The sequence below is a fragment of the Stegostoma tigrinum genome, chromosome 21 (genome assembly GCF_030684315.1).
Source record: "Stegostoma tigrinum isolate sSteTig4 chromosome 21, sSteTig4.hap1, whole genome shotgun sequence".
In the NCBI taxonomy this organism is placed as follows: Eukaryota; Metazoa; Chordata; class Chondrichthyes; order Orectolobiformes; family Stegostomatidae; genus Stegostoma; species Stegostoma tigrinum.
Window position 1 is genome coordinate 17,554,333 of NC_081374.1, and position 16,028 is coordinate 17,570,360.

Sequence of the window (16,028 nt, forward strand, 5' to 3'; positions counted from 1 at the left end):
CAAGTCTTTATAGTCTTTACTAAAGTCTTAGCACAAGTCTTTATCAATAGCAGCAATGCTCAAACATTTTTTTTTTCTGTATCATCTTTTATTGGGAAAGTGAGAAGAGATGTGTCATGTTTTCATCATGGTGACATTAAGGAAAAGTGATATAATTATCCAGCTCAGAACAAACTTCATTATAGAATTCATGCTTTATTACAATGCAGCACAAACACTTTTTTTCATGATGGCTCTGAATATTTAAAAAGGCTGTCAGCGCTGTTTAAGATGTGTACCCAAACAGTGAATTTCTCCAATTCAGTGGCTGAGGGCAAAAGCATCCTGTGTACAGTTTGATTTTTCCACAAGCCAGGTCTATAACGACCAGTCAGTTATTTAATTTTTTTTAAGTGGGCATTTAGCCAAACTATAGAACAAGGGGTCCAGGACTATGCTTCAATGTTGAGGGGGCAAGTCCTGTTCCAATAACAGGCACAATCAATTTAAAATTAAAGCAGTTGTGTTCATTTCACATAAAATAGGTTCAGAATATGAATATCAAATCTTTAGCTGGGTTCGTCTTGTCCTAGTCTTTTAATATCAATAGTAGAATCTAGGAGCACAAAACAAGATGTAAGATATCCATTCATATATTTTCTCCAATCCTTTGGAAGCCTTGTAAACAAGTCCTTTCCTATCCCACCAATGGAGTTGTAGCTACAATAAAAGTACAGTGTCACTACAGCTCCAACAATTATAATTGTGATTGAAAATACTACACTTACCAACAGGGATATACATGAACCTTGAGAAATGTACTTGTGAGCAAAGGCAGATCTGCTTTCTTCACTTTAAACTTCAAAGCATGAAGGAAACACTGGAGAAGGAGCTCATCCATTTGCTCTGGAGAAACAGGATGGGGAAAATGAAGCTATTTTGCTGCACTGGAAAATGCAACTGCCCATTAGAGAATTCAACTGAACAGCAGAGTGCTCCTAAATTGACTTGACAAGTCAGTCAACTGCAAGTTCCAGGGGCGGCTAAGTTTCAACAGACAGAATTAAAACGAATGCACAAAATGAAAATGGGCAATTGCCCAATGTTTAATTTAGCTACATCACTAGAGGAGGCATCCTAGCTTTTACTACTTGTACCTTTCCTTTGAAATTTAGAACACCTTTCACTATTTTCCTAGATAACCATGTTATTCTATGTGAACCCTTTTAATACTTAAATTCTTACTTGAGTATTCAAATTTACTTGCATTTTGGAAGAATACGTTTTGCAGCTTTAAACACCACAATAGCTTACTCATACCAACGTTGTTCAGTTTAAGTTTGCCAATCATTCAATTTTTAAATTTAATTCCAAATTTTCATATCATTTGTTTAATACAAATTTTTCAACAAATCAGTCTTTCATGCATAAAACGATGATTACGTTTTAAATTGACTAAGTTGTAAAATACATCCTTCTTTTCACAAAAATAAAACAAATAAAAATAAAAATAAAAGCTAGTTATGCAAAACTAAACTCTGACCACTGCAAAATGTCTTTTTTTCAAAATGGAACACAAAGTTTTCTTTGAAAATGACCAACTCTTGTACCTCTAATTTGAGTAAAAATGCAAAGAAAGAATCTACTAATTTTTTTTTTAAAAACAGTCGCAAATGGTGTGGGGAGAAAACAAAAGAAAAAGTGGCCTCAGAGTTCAGTCTGTCATGACTATTCAAAAATAATTATTAAATTTATTTGACTTTAAAAATCTCCTACTGCTGTCCAGATACACATTGTTTGAAATTATTAGGTAGCTTTTTAAAAACTTTATTGGGTAACTCATTAAAAGAAAAATCAGAGAAACAACACGTCACTTTTTAAAATCGGACAACACCGGTGAGGCTAGGATCTGTCACTGGTCCTTGATTGTGCTTGTACTGAGTGGCTCCATTGACATTCAGAGGGCAGACTACAGTCAAGTACGCAGCCAAGTGTCTGGAGTCACAGGTAGGCCAGACCAAGTAAGATGGCATATTTTCCTTCTGAAAGGACATTACTGAATGAGGTGGGGCTTTTATGATAATTAATGATAGTTTGATCGTCACCAAAATAAACTTTTATTCCAGATTTACTAACATTGTAAATTCCACCAGATGCCAGGATGTGAACCTCACAGCATGAGCATGGATTTCTGGACTACTAGTCTAGTAACATTTACCACTACACTACCACCTTGCCTGGTTATGTGGAATTTCAATTTTTTTTTCAAATTTTACACAAGGAATGAGAATCTAAATGGGTATCTTTTTAAAAGCCTGAACCAGGTACAATTTCTCAACAAGTTCTCTTTTACATTGCAACCCAAGTGTTTGATAATACATGTTTCTTAAAAATAAACCTCCTTCCTACCTTGTACAGTCCCAATGATTTTTGTAGCGTTTTGATCATTCTCAAGGTGCTGGTGGTTTTCAATGTCTTCTGCTACTTCTTTCAGATCAACAATCTCGCCGTCATAAGTCTCTCGGTCACTCACTCGAACAGTTGCTGAAGATGTGTGTTCTGATTCAGTTTCCAAGTTCAGACAAAGACTACGCAAGTCAGGTGTATCCTCCTCCAAACTGTCCAGATCTGCAGTCACATTCCCAATACCATCTGCATCAGCAGCCACTTCTTCCTTCTTTTCCCCTTCTCCTTCTTCCTCCTCCTCCTCCTCCAACTGATCTCTAATTGGCCCAGGGTCATGGTACATGTGAGGAATCACAGGTGGGCTAGTTTTTTCTCCAAATGCCCTTAAAAAAAAAATTTGTTCAACTGAAAGAAAATGCTTTTTCTCTCTACCCTTTTCACAGTGCACCCTCTGATTAAACTAGCTGCCATGGTATGTCCAAAGGCAAGTCCACAGACTTTCCATTTCCAATTTTGCAAACTGAAGGAGTGGGCGTGAGCAAAAAAGAGATGATCAGACTATTTCGCCACCCAATCAATCTAGTTCATAAGAAAAATTCACCATATACTTAAACATGGATCATGTATTAGATTTGAACCGTAATGTAGACAAGAGAATAATTGAGGGAAGGCAAATACTAATTTTTCAAAATTACAAAATGATGATCAAATTAAAAGGAAAATTTGGTAATCTTGTAAATAACAATTACTGATTTCCCAGGGTTATTTGTTGCAAGTTGAATTCTTTTATAACATTAGCAGCTAAGTTCCAACAAAACTCCAACCAACACACACAGAGATTGCCTCTAACTTTCTCTACATATTTAAAAGATATACATTAAACAACTGACTCTAAAGACAGGTTATTCCTGGTGCATAAACAAAGTTGCTGGAAAAGCTCAGCAGGTCTGGCAGCATCTGTGAAGGAGAAAAAAAGTTAACGTTTCGGGTCCGGTGACCCCTCCTGTTCTGAGGAAGGGTCACCGGACCCAGAGCGTTAACTCTGTTCTGTCCTTCACAGATGCTGCCAGACCTGCTGAGCTTTTCAAGCAACTTCGTTTACGTTCCTGATTTACAGTACGCACAATTCTTTTGGTTTTTATTTAGGTTATTCCTGGCGCCGTGGTCAATATTGATTTCTCAGTCAATATCACTAAATCAGATTACCTGATCATTATTTCATTGCTGTTTCTGGGAATTTACTGTCTACAAATTGGTTGCCACATTTGTGCATCACTACATTGACTACACTTCAAAAGTACTTCTTTAGCTGAGGTGTTTGTTAATGGAAAAAAACCACCATAAATGTGAGTCTTCAGAGATAGTAGGAACTGCAGATGCTGGAGAATTTGAGACAACAAGGTGTAGAACTGGATGAACATAGCCGGCCAAGCAGCATCAGACGTGCAGTAAAGCTGACATTTCGGGCCTCGATCCTTCTTCAGAAATGGCCATTTCTGAAGAAGGGTCCATGCCCAAAACGCCAGCTTTCCTGCACTTCTGATGCTGCTTGGCCAGCTATGTTCACCCAGTTCTACACCTTGTTGTCTGATATATTTAAGTCTTTCTTTTTCTAGCTTCCACTCACTTCTTGGTCATTTCTACCATGTCCAGTATTATCATTCACACAAGTATACCAGTTAGGAGCAGCATTCGCCATTCAACTTCTTCAGCCTGCTCCATTCATCACCTTCACTCCCTTTCTTTCATTTCTCTTTGCTTTTCCATTTTGTCGGCTCGGTTTGCCAGTAGAAAATGTTGTTGTTCTCTCAGTGTTCAGGTCCTCTTCCACTGCTGTGACGTATTTCAATTAATCTTTCACAAATTGGTATGTCTCTGCCCACAACTATAGCGCACAGCATGCATAGGAACACTGTCAACCATTTAAACTTCTTCAGCATGGTTTGCTATGATCCTTGCCTTTATGCCATTTACCAGCTCTCCTCTCATATCTCAATACCTTTACATAGCATAACAATTTCTCATTGAAGTTCTAAACATTTCAGTTGAGTGTGACACAACATTTGGGGCAGCAAGTTCTAAATTCCCATCATCCTTTCTAAGTCACAGACATATATTTTGAAAACTCACAGCAAAGATAATAAAGCCAAGTCGGAACAGTTGAAAAAGCTATATGAAAGCTAATTAAAAGTCTATAGGCCAAGAATCTTTTATTAAAATTGTCAAAAAAATGAAAGGAAGTAAGACGACTTTCTGTATGTACAATAATGATAACATGATTGTGGAAGTAGGGATGAGGACAAGAAGCTTTCTTACTGTTTTGCATGAATTCACTACATTAAAGAGTAACTCAAACCAAAATCCCATTCTGCGAGGAATAAAATGTCAAAAAACATTGGGCAACACTCTTAGTCAAACTGAATTCTGGAATATAATTAGATGGTAGAGGAATGTTCCTCCTGCATGATGTATGAGGTGAGCGACGCCATTAGTGTCCCATCCAAATACGTCTGCAGGAAGTGCACCCAACTCTTGCTCCTCCAAGATCGCATCAGGGAACTGGAGCGGGAGCTGGATGAACTTCGGATCATTCAAGAGCCAGAGTCAGTGACAGACAAGAGTTACAGGGAAGTAGTTACTCCTAAGCATGAAGAAAGCTGGGTAACTGTTAGAAGAGAGAAAAAGCAATTAGTGCAGGGATTCCCTGTGGTTGTTCCCCCGAAAAACAAGTATACCGTTTTGGATTCTGTTGCGGGGGACGACTTACCAGGAGCATGCAGTAGGGTGCAGATCTCTGGCACAGAGTCTGTCCCTCTTGCACAGAAGGGATGGGGGGATAGGAAGAGAGTGATAGTCATTGGGGACTCAATAGTTAGAGGGACTGATAGAAGGTTTGCTGGGAACAAAAGAGACTCACCGTTGGTGCGTTACTTCCCAGGGGCCAGGGTCCATGATGTCTCAGATCAAGTCTTTGGGGTCCTGAAGGGAGAGGGTGACCAGCCCCAAGTCGTGGTTCACATAGGCAGAAAGAGGGATAGGGAAGTCAGGCAGGATTTCAGGGAGCTAGGGTGGAAACTGAGAGCTAGAACAAACAGAGTGGTTATCTCTGGTTTGTTACCCGTGCCACGTGATAGCAAGGCAAAGAACAGGGAGAGATTTCAGCTGAACACGTGGCTGCAGGGATGGTGCAGGAGGAAGGGCTTCAGGTACATGGACAATTGGGGCTCATTCTGGGGAAGGTGGGACCTCTACAAACAAGACGGTCTCTACTTGAACCAGAGGGGCACTAATATTCTGGGTGGGAAATTTGCTAGTGCTATTCGGGTGGATTTAAACTAGCTCAGAAGGGGGGGGATGGGAAACTGAGGTATAGTCCTAGTACACAGGAGGATAAGCGTGGGGAGGACATGGACAGGACCTCACTGTCACAGGCGTGTGCTGGCAGACAGCAAGCTGGGTTGAAGTGTGTCTACTTTAACGCCAGGAGTATCCAGAATAAGGTAGGTGAGCTTGCAGCTTGGATAGGTACCTGGGACTTTCATGTTATAGCCATTTCGGAGACATGGATAGTACAGGGTCAGGAATGGATGTTGCAGGTTCCAGGGTTTAGATCTTTCATTAAGGTCAGGAAGGTGGTAAAAGAGGGGGAGGTGCGGCTTTGTTAGTCAAGGGCAGTATAACGGTGGCTGAAAGAACTTTTGATGAGGACTCGTCTACTGAGGTGGTATGGGCTGAGGTCAGAAACAGGAGAGGAGAGGTAACACTGCTGGGAGTTTTTTTATAGGCCCCGCAAAGTTCCAGGGATGTGGAGGAGAGGATCAGCAAAACTATTCTGGGCAGGAGTGAAAAGAACAGGGTGGTCATTAGGGGAGACTAACTTCCCTAACATTGACTGGAAATACTATAACTCAAGTGCGTCGGATGGATCAGTTTTTGTCCAATGTGTGCAGGAGGGTTTCCTGACTCAGCATGTCGAAGGGCCGACAAGAGGGGAGGTCTCACTGGATCTGGTACTTGGTAATGAACCAGGCCAGGTGTTTGATTTAGTGGTAGGTGAGCACTTTGGAGAGAGTGACCATAATTCGGTTATGTTTACTTTAGCAATGGAAAGGCATAGGAACATGCCAGAGGGCAAGAATTATAAATGGGGGAAAGGCAATTACAATGCGATTAGGTAACACTTAGGAGGCATAGAACGGGGTAGCAAAATGCAGGGGGTGGGGACAATCAAAATGTGGAGCTGGTTTACGGAACAGATATTGCGTGTCCTTGATAGGTATGTCCCTGTCAGGCAGGGAGGAGGCGATAAGTTAAGGGAACCGTGGTTTACTAAAGAAATTGTATCTCTTGTTAAGTGGAAGAGAGAGGCTTATGTGACAATGGGACAAGATGGTTCAGATGAGGCGATGGAGAGTTACAGGTTAGCTAGGAAGGATTTAAAGAGAGAATTAAGAAGAGCAAGGAGGGGACATGAGCAGAGATTGCCAAGTAGAATAAAGGAGAACACTAAAGCTTTCTATAGGTATGTGAGGAATAAGAGGATGACTAGGGTAGAAATACAGCCAGTCAAAGACAGTAGTGGGAAGTTGTGTGTGGACCATGTGGAGCTTGGAGAGGTGCTATTTCTCATCTGTTTTCACTGAGGAACAGGAGAATATTATAGAGGAGATGACTGAGTTACGGGCTACTAGAATTGAAAGGATTAAGGTTAGTAAGGAGGAGGTGTTATCAATTCTAGAAGGTGTGAAGGTAGATAAATCCCCTGGGCCAGATGGGATTTTTTTGAGGATTGTCTGGGAAGCTAGGGAGGAGATGGCGGAGCCTTTGGCCTTGATCTTTGAGTCCTCATTGTCTACAGGTTTAGTACCAGAGGGCTGGAGGATTGCAAATGTTGTGCCCTTGTTCAAGAAGGGCAGTAGGGATGACCCAGGTAATTATAGACCTGTGAGCCTTATATCTGTTGTAGGAAAAATTTTGGAAAGGATTATAAGAGACAGGATTTATAATCATCTAGCAAGCAACAATTTGATTGGAGACAGTCAGCATGGATTCATCAAGGGCAGGGAGTGTCTCACAAATCTGAGTTTTTTGAGAAGGTGACCAAGCATGTGGATGAGGGTAGGGCAGTTGACATGGTGTACATGGACTTCAGTAAAGCCTTTGATAAGGTTCCACATGGTAGGCTATTGGAGAAAATACAGAGGCACGGGATTGAGGGAGATTTAGCAGTTTGGATTAGAAACTGGCTTTCTTTAAGGCGGCAACGAGTGGTGGTTGACGGAAAATATTCAGCCTGGAGTCCGGTTACTAGTGGTGTGCCTCAAGGATCTGTTTTGGGACCACTGCTGTTTGTCATTTTTATAAATGACTTGGGCGCAGGCATTGGTGAATGGGTTAGTAAGTTTGCAGATGACACTAAAGTCGGTGGAGTGGTGGACAGTGCGGAAGAATGTTGCAGGGAGACTTGGATAAACTGCAGAATTGGGCCAAAAGGGGGCAAATGGAGTTTAATACGGATAAATGTGAGGTGATTCACTTTGGGAAGAATAATAGAAAGGCAGAATACTGGGTCAATGGAAAGATTCTTGGTAGTGTAGATGTGCAGAGGGATCTTGGTGTCCATGTACAAAGATCCCTGAAAGTTGCCACCTAGGCTGATAGTGCTGTTAAGGCGGCTTACGGTGTATTAGATTTTATTGGTAGAGGGATTGAGTTCCAGAGCCGTGATGTCATGCTGCAACTGTACAAAACGCTAGTGCAGCCTTGTTTGAAATACTGCATGCAGTTATGGTCGCTCCATTACAGGAAGGATGTGGAAGAAAGGTGCAGAGGAGATTTACCAGGATGTTGCCTGGTCTGGAGCGCAGGCCCTATGAAGAAAGGCTGAGGGACTTGGGTCTGTTCTCATTGGAGAAAAGGAGGCTAACAGGGGATTTAATAGAGACCATACAAGATGATCAGAGGATTAGATAGAGTGGACAGTGAGAGTCTTTTTCCAAGGATGATGACTTCAGCTTGTACAAGGGGGCATAGCTACAAATTGTGGGGTGATAGATTTAAGACAGATGTCAGAGGCAGGTTCTTTACTCAGAGAGTGGTAAGGGTGTGGAACGCCCTGCCTGCCTATGCAGTTAACTCAGCTACATTAGGGGCATTTAAACAGTCCCTGGATAAGCATATGGATAATGATGGGATGGTGTAGGGGGAGGAGCTTAGATTAGTTCACAGGTTGGCGCAACATCAAGGGCCGAAGGGCCTGTTCTGTGCTGTATTGTTCTATGTTCTATTATTGTAGATAAAAATTGACACATTAAAAAAACTGGTATGAATCTACTAAGTACAAAGCTACATGAACACAATTTCCATTGATTTCAACTGCATGCTGCAAATGAATCAACAGCCAATTGTACAATATGTTAAGGTTCAGATAAACAAAGATTATTTAAGCTAAATGATTGAAGCTGAAAATTTTCACTGTTTCAATGCAGTAGTGACATGAGTGGTATCTATTAACAGGATGCCACTGCAACGTCAGTTAAGGCGGCTCTTCGGTCCAACAACTAATGGATCATATCTCACAGCATGTCCCTTCAACTGTTCACAATAGAGAGAGTACTGACCGTGCTCAATCGAACTGTGCTTGCAAAACTGAGAACATATTGTCCAACATTATCCAACCTGTAGGAATAACACTAATAACAACCAATTTGGCACTACTAGGCCGTGAGACCATCATATGATTGAACTTTACATTCAGTGTGAGGGACATAAGCAAGTCTAACATGAACTTTATAAATTTAAATAACAGCAACAATGAGGGCATACAAACAGAACTGTTTAAACAGAATTGACAAATTAGATTAAAGGATGGATCAAAAGAGATGCAGTGGCAGACATTTATGGGGAACTCCAAGAGACAGACACATCTATGGCTGACTATAGAAAGGTAGTATCAAACTTTAAAAAGAAGCATGTAATTGTGCAAAGAAAAACTGCAGGTGGTGGTTTGGAGGATTTGAAAGAATATAGAAAACAGCAAAAGAGTATCAAAATATTAATGAGTGAAAAATTAGAGTACAGGAGAAAGCTAGCAAGAAATATCAAGAACAAACAAAATTATTTTTCTGTAAATATTTTTAAGAATTAACAATATGAGTACAGAAAATGAATCTGGGAATTAATAATGGAAAATAACGAGACGGTAGGTGAATTGAATCAGTATTTTGCATTGGTTTTCATGAGAGAAGTCAAGTATCATCCTAGGACCAGTGATTAATTAGGAAATGAAAAGCAGTAAAGAACTCAGGAAAATCACAATCAACAGAGGAGTAGTACTAAGTAAAATGGGGAAACCGTAAGTATCTGAGTCTTGATGGACTTCATCCTAGGGCTTTCAAACAAGTGGCTAGAGTCAATGCATTGATTTTAATTTTCCAAAGCTGGTTTTCCGAAGACTACCACCTAGAACAAGTACAAAAAGAGAGCTAACATCATTGTCGAGTGATGAGTAAAAGTTTCCTATCTAAGGATGGTGATGCAGGATGTAAAAAAAAAAGTAGTTGGCACAACAGAATAATATCATTGGAGAAAATAAACAATTAGCTTCCCAATCGCTCCCAGGAAAAAAAGAAGCTGGTTCCCTTGCAGGTCTTTCCCCAGCCCATTCCTGGTATAGGTCTCCCACCCCACCCTGGAGTAGATGGCCTCCTGCTGCTCACAGTGCAGAAAGCATCCCTCCTCTGCTGGTGTCTCACCATCCCCCGTGATGATATTATGACTTTAAGGCGTGTTTTTTGTCTTTTTTTTAAGCAAGAGGTTTTGAGCCCATAGGTGCAGAACTGTCTCCTCCAAGTTGGTAAATAACTTGAGGCCTTTGGTGTTTTTTTAAAACATTGGAACAATGCAAGCAGCATGAATGGGTGGAGTCAGGCTCCCAAAGAATCAGAGTTTTAGTTTAGCTCTCAGTAATTGCTAGGGTTTTGAGGCTGGGTGAAGAAGCTGTCTTTCTCACTGTCACTGCTAAAAGCTGAAGTTCCCTCTACCAGAATTTTCTCTTGATGTTCTTTCCTCCTGGACTAGAGAAATTTTGCACATGAGACAATCTATTTTACTGAATTTGCTTTGCCAAGGATGTGTTTATGGGATGTTGCTATATTGGAACAATTGCTTTTTAGTGGAAAAGAAAAGCTCAAGATTTTAAGCGGTAGCGTACTGACATGGATAGAAGATTGTTTTGTTAACAACAAAGAGTAGGCACAGAAGTGTCCTTTTTCAGGTTGGAAAGATGTAATACGCGATATGCCACAGGGATCGGTACTGGAATTTCATCTGTTGCAAATTTACTTAAATGACTTGGATGATGGGATGGACGATACAGTTGCTACATTTTTTGATGATACAAAGATAGGTAGGAAAATATGTTGTGAACTGGACGTAAGGAGAGACACAGAGTGGGTTAAGAGAGTAGCAAAATTGGCAAATTGAATATAATATCGTAAAATGCGAAATGTCCATTTTGACTGGAAGAATAAAAATGCATTTAATCTAAATGGTGAGAGATTGCAGAGTTCTGAGATGCAGAGAGATCTGGGTGTTCTAGTGTGTGAATCACAAGGGCTAGTACACAGGTACAGCAAGTAATTAGGAAAGTTAATTGAGTGTTATCATAACTAGTATTGAGGTTATGTTTCTATTACACCAGATATGGATGAAAATGTAGGTGGTCTCATTAGTAAGTTTGCAGGCAACATATAGATAGTAAAGAAAGTTGTCAAAGGATACAGCAGGATATAGATCAGTTGGAATGTTGTGCGGAAAATGGCAGATGAATTTTAATCTAGACAAGAGATGATGCACTTTGGAGGTCAAAGGCAAGAGAAAAGTATAGTAAAGGGCAGGACCTTAGGAACATTGATATACTGAGGGATCTTGGGGTGCAAGTCTATAGCTCAGCTCCCAGATCAACACAAATAGATGAGTTGGTAAAGCAGCATATGACGCTGCTTGCCATCATTGGTCAGGACACTGAGTATAAAGGTCGGCAAGTCATGTGACAACTGTATAAAACTTTAGTCTGGCTGCCACGCTTTAAGAAGCATGTACAGGCTTTGGAGAGGGTGCAAGAGAGGTTTACCAGAATGATGTGTGGATGAAATTTGGTTTGTTTTCCATCAGGTCACCCCCGCAGCCTCCCAACACTGTAAAGAAATGCATAAAAATATGAGGGATTGACAGGATGGATGGTGAGAATCTTTTCCCTGGGATGGAAATGTCAAATATAGAGGTCATAGGTTCAAGATGAGAGGGGGAAAGTTTAAAGGAGATGTGCAAGACAAGTCTTTTTTTTAAACCCAGAGGTTGGTAGGTGCCTGGAATGTATTGCCAAGGGAGGTGGTAGAAGCAAATATAATAGCCACGTACAAAAGGCATTTAGACAGACACATGAACAAGCAAGGAATACAGGGGTACACAGCACAAACGGGAAACAGAGAGATACAGCAGATAGGACTTAGTCAAGAAATGGCACCATGGTCAGTGCAGTCAGTGGGCTGGAGGGTCTGTCCCTGTGTTCTACTGGTCTATGTTCTACTTCCTGGTTACTATCCACAGCAATACCTTGCCAAGCAAACGATGCAAGTCAAATTCTAAATTTCAGCAAAAGCGGAGCATACAAAGTTAACTGTTCCTTGGTGCATTCTCTATGCTAATGCCTCAACCAAACCGTTTCTATTTGCCCTAAATTGGCATCCTTTTCTCATATAGTATAAGTTGTTTCTTTGAAATTTGGTATTCTTGCCTTCTGCCCTGATGAAAGAAAAATGAAAAGCTTGAACTACAAGTCTAGGTGTTATTGTAAGTTCCTTTTTTTAGGTTTTGTGTTATTAAGGCCTTATATGAGGTACAGAGTGAGATGGCTAGTAGATTTACAGAAGTTATAACATAGTAGGATCAGTCAGATAGATGGGTCCCTGTCAAGAAAGGTAAGAAGGTAGTTCAAAGGTTTCCGCTGGCTATTCCTCTATCAAATAGGTATTCAGCTTTTGGAACCATAGAAGGGGATAGTCTCGCCGAGGAAAATGGAAGAGGCAGTCAACAATTGGACACTTGGAATGTATCTTATGTTAGGCAGTGTTTGACAAAATTCAACAGAATTGTTGTTACAGGGGATTCTCTTGTCAGCGGCATAAGACAGAAAATTCTGTGGCAACCAGTGTAAATTTAGCATGGTTTGTTGCTTTCCTGGTGCAAGGATTAAGGATGTCTCTAAACTTTTCAATCATATTGCAAAAGATGAGATTGAAAAGCCAGAAACTATTGTACACATTGGTAGGAATTTTTAGAAAACAGATTAAAGTAGAAGTACATTTAAGAGGTTAGGTATATTAAGAACTAGGACCTTAGAAGTAGTCATTTCTGGTTTACTCCCAATGCCAAACTCAAATGAGGGAAGGAACAAAAGCTTAAAGGAGATGAACCAATGGCTGAAGAGCTGGTGTATTGTTCAGTGTGTTAGATTTTTGCACAGTTGAAATGTCTTTTAGAATAGAAAAGACTTGTTCAAAAAGGATGAGTCTAACCTAAACTAGAAAGGGTCCAATATCTTAGCAGGAAGATTTGCTCATCCCATTAAGGGAGATTTTATACTGATGGAGAGAGGGAATGAAGGATTCTTAATAGCAGAGAAACAGAAGGATTCTGAATGTGAGGACAGCAAATCAATTAGAAAAGAAAGTCAAGACACCGAGTCAGAGTATATAGTAACTCTGAAGAACTACTGAAGTGCATTTATTTCAGTGCAAGGGGGGTTACAGATGAGGCTGATGAACTCGGCATGTTTAAGAACGTGGAATAGGATATCATAGCTTTTACAGAAACTTGGCTGAGATGGATGAGACCGGCAGCTCAATGTCCTGGGTTTTAGATACTGTAGGAAGGATAGAAAAGGAGGCAAGAAAGGTTGGGGGCAGGGGTGTGCATTTTTGATTTGGGAATACATTACTTCTGTAACTAGGGAAGACTTTTCTGAAAAATCATCCAGTGATAATATTTGTGTAGAAATTACCAAGAAGAAAGGAAAGATCACTTTAACAGGACTGGAGTATTGGCCCCCAATCGTAAGAGGGAAATTCAGAAACAAATATGTAGGGGAATCTCAGATATATGTAAATATAATAAGGCTGTAATAATGGGGGATTTTAATTTTCCAAACATTGACTGGGCCTACCATAATATTAAAGATTTGAATGGTGAAAAATTTATCAAATGTGTTCAAGGAAATTTTCTTTGTCAATACATGAATGCTCCAGTAGAGAAAGAGCAAAACTAGACCTTCTGTTAGGCAATAAGGCAGGGCATATGACTGAAGTAAAAGTGGGGGAATACCTTGGATCTATTGATCATAATTCAATTAGTGTCAAAATGGCTAGGAGAATGGATGAACCTTCTATAAAAATTAAATATTTTAATTGGAGTAAAGCAATTTTATGGTATGGGACAAAAACTTTCAAAAGTTGACTGGAGTAGACTGTTCGCTGGTAAAAGGACATCTGATAAGTGGGAGGCATCTGACAAGAGCGTGATGACCAGAGTTCAGAGGCATTACATTCCTATCAGAGTGAAGGGTAAAAAGGCTGCTAGGATTAAGGAACAATGAATGAATAAAAATGTTGGGGTTCTAGTCTAGAATAAGGGAGAATCTTATTTTAGATACAAACAACTCGGCTGACTCGAATCTCTTAATATAAACAGTGTAGGGGCATTCTTAAAAAAGAAATCAGGAAGGCAAAGAGGGGATATGAGTTGGCATTGGATGATAAGGCTAAGGATAATCCAAAGGGATTCTACAAATTCATTAAGAGCAAGAGGGTAACTAGAGAGTGGCGCCACTTAAAAATCAAGGAGGTCATCTTTGTGTTGAACCCCAGGAGATGGGAGAGATACTAAAGTAATATTTTGCATCATGGAACACTTTGGAAAGTAAGGGAGAAAATTGAGAGGCCCCTTGAAGAAATACTTGCATCATCTATAACTACGGGTGAGGTACCTGATGACTGGAGGATGGCTGTTATACCTTTGTTTAAGAAAGGTTATAAAGGAGAAATTGGGGAAGCATAGACCTGAGAATCTAACTTCAGTTGTGGGTAAATTGATGGAGACGATTCTGAAAGCTAGGATTTATGGCCATTTATAAAGGCAAAAACTGATCAGGGATAGTCAGAGATAATGGGAACTACAGATGCTGGAGAATCCAAGATCACAAAGTCTGAAGCTGGATGAACACAGCAGGCCTGAAACGTCAGCTTTTGTGCTCCTGATATGCTGCTTGGCCTGCTGTGTTCATCCAGCTTCAGACTTTGTTATCAGGGATAGTCAGTATGGTTTTGTGCAAGGAAAATTGCAACTCACAAACAATTGAGTTTTTTTCAGGATGTTACCAAAAAAGCTTAATGATGGCAGTGCAGTAGACATTGTTTACTAGAATTTTAGCAGAGCGTTTGACAAGGTTCTGCATGGTACGCTAATTAGTAAAGTTAGATCACATGGGATTCAGGGTGAGTCTGTCAATTGCATATATAATTGACTTAACAGCAAGAGACAGACAGTAATAGTGAGGGTTGCTTTTAAGACTGGGAGCCTGTGTACCAGCAGTATTCCATTGGGATTGGTTCTGGGTCCTCCTGGGTTTGTCATTTATATAAATGATTTGGATGAGAATATAGAAGGCATGGTTACTAAGTTTGTGGACACTACCAAAAATGATGGCATAATAGACTGTGAAGGAGGTTTTCAAAGATTACAAAGGGATCTTGATCAAATGGGTCAAAGGATTGAAAGACAGCAGATGCATTTTAGTACAAACAAGGGTAGGGTTTAAACAATTAGTGGTAGGGCCTTGGATTGTATTGTAGAACACACGGATGTAGGGGTGCAGGTACATGATTCTTTGAAGTTTGCATCATACATAGACAGTGTGATTAAAAGGAATTTGGCATGTTTGCCTTCATTGCTCAGTCCTTTGAGTATAGGAGTTGGGAAGTCATGCTGAAATTGTACAGGACATTGGTGGGGCCTCTTCTGGAATACTGTGTCCAGTTTTGATTGCCCAGTTAGGGGAAGGACATTATCAAGCTGGAGAAGGTTCAGAAGAGATTTATCAGGATGTTGTTGCGTATGAAAGGTGTGAGTTATAAAGAAAGGCTGCATAGGCTGCGATTTTGCTCACTGGAACGCAGGAGGTTGAGAGGTGACTTGAAAGAAGTTGACAAAATAATGAGAGGGATAGAGAGTTAATGGTAGCTGTCTTTTCCCTAGCATTGGGGATTTCAAGATAAGGGGGACACATTTTTAAGGTGAGAGCCAAGAGATTTTTAAAAAATGACAAGAAGCAGTTTTTTTTTAAACATAGAGGGTGGTTTGTGTTTAAAAGACATTTGGATAGATTTAGGAAAGGTTTGGAGGGATATGGGCCAAGAGAAGGCCGGTGGGACTAGTTTAGTTTGGGGTTATGTTCGGTGTGGACTGTTGAACCGAAGGGTCTGTTTCCATGCTGAATGGCTCATGCTTTTTTTCCTGGCAATACTAAGCAAGTTTTTTTTTATTTCTATAACACCCACAGTACAATTTTCTTATTAGGGGATAATTCT

General features: G+C 40.3%; 1 protein-coding gene across 2 annotated transcripts in view; it reads right to left on the reverse strand.

Annotated features, from left to right (window-relative positions):
• The window catches only part of eif2d (eukaryotic translation initiation factor 2D), a 51,708-nt gene that overhangs the window by 17,902 nt on the left and 17,778 nt on the right, over nucleotides 1-16,028 (reverse strand). For both annotated transcript variants that reach the window (XM_048553245.2, XM_059653372.1), the window contains exons 6-7: nucleotides 2,389-2,768; nucleotides 768-885 (exon numbers count right to left, since the gene is read on the reverse strand). In XM_048553245.2, coding sequence (XP_048409202.1) covers nucleotides 768-885; nucleotides 2,389-2,768 — 498 coding nt within the window. The remainder of the gene's footprint in view (nucleotides 1-767; nucleotides 886-2,388; nucleotides 2,769-16,028) is intronic.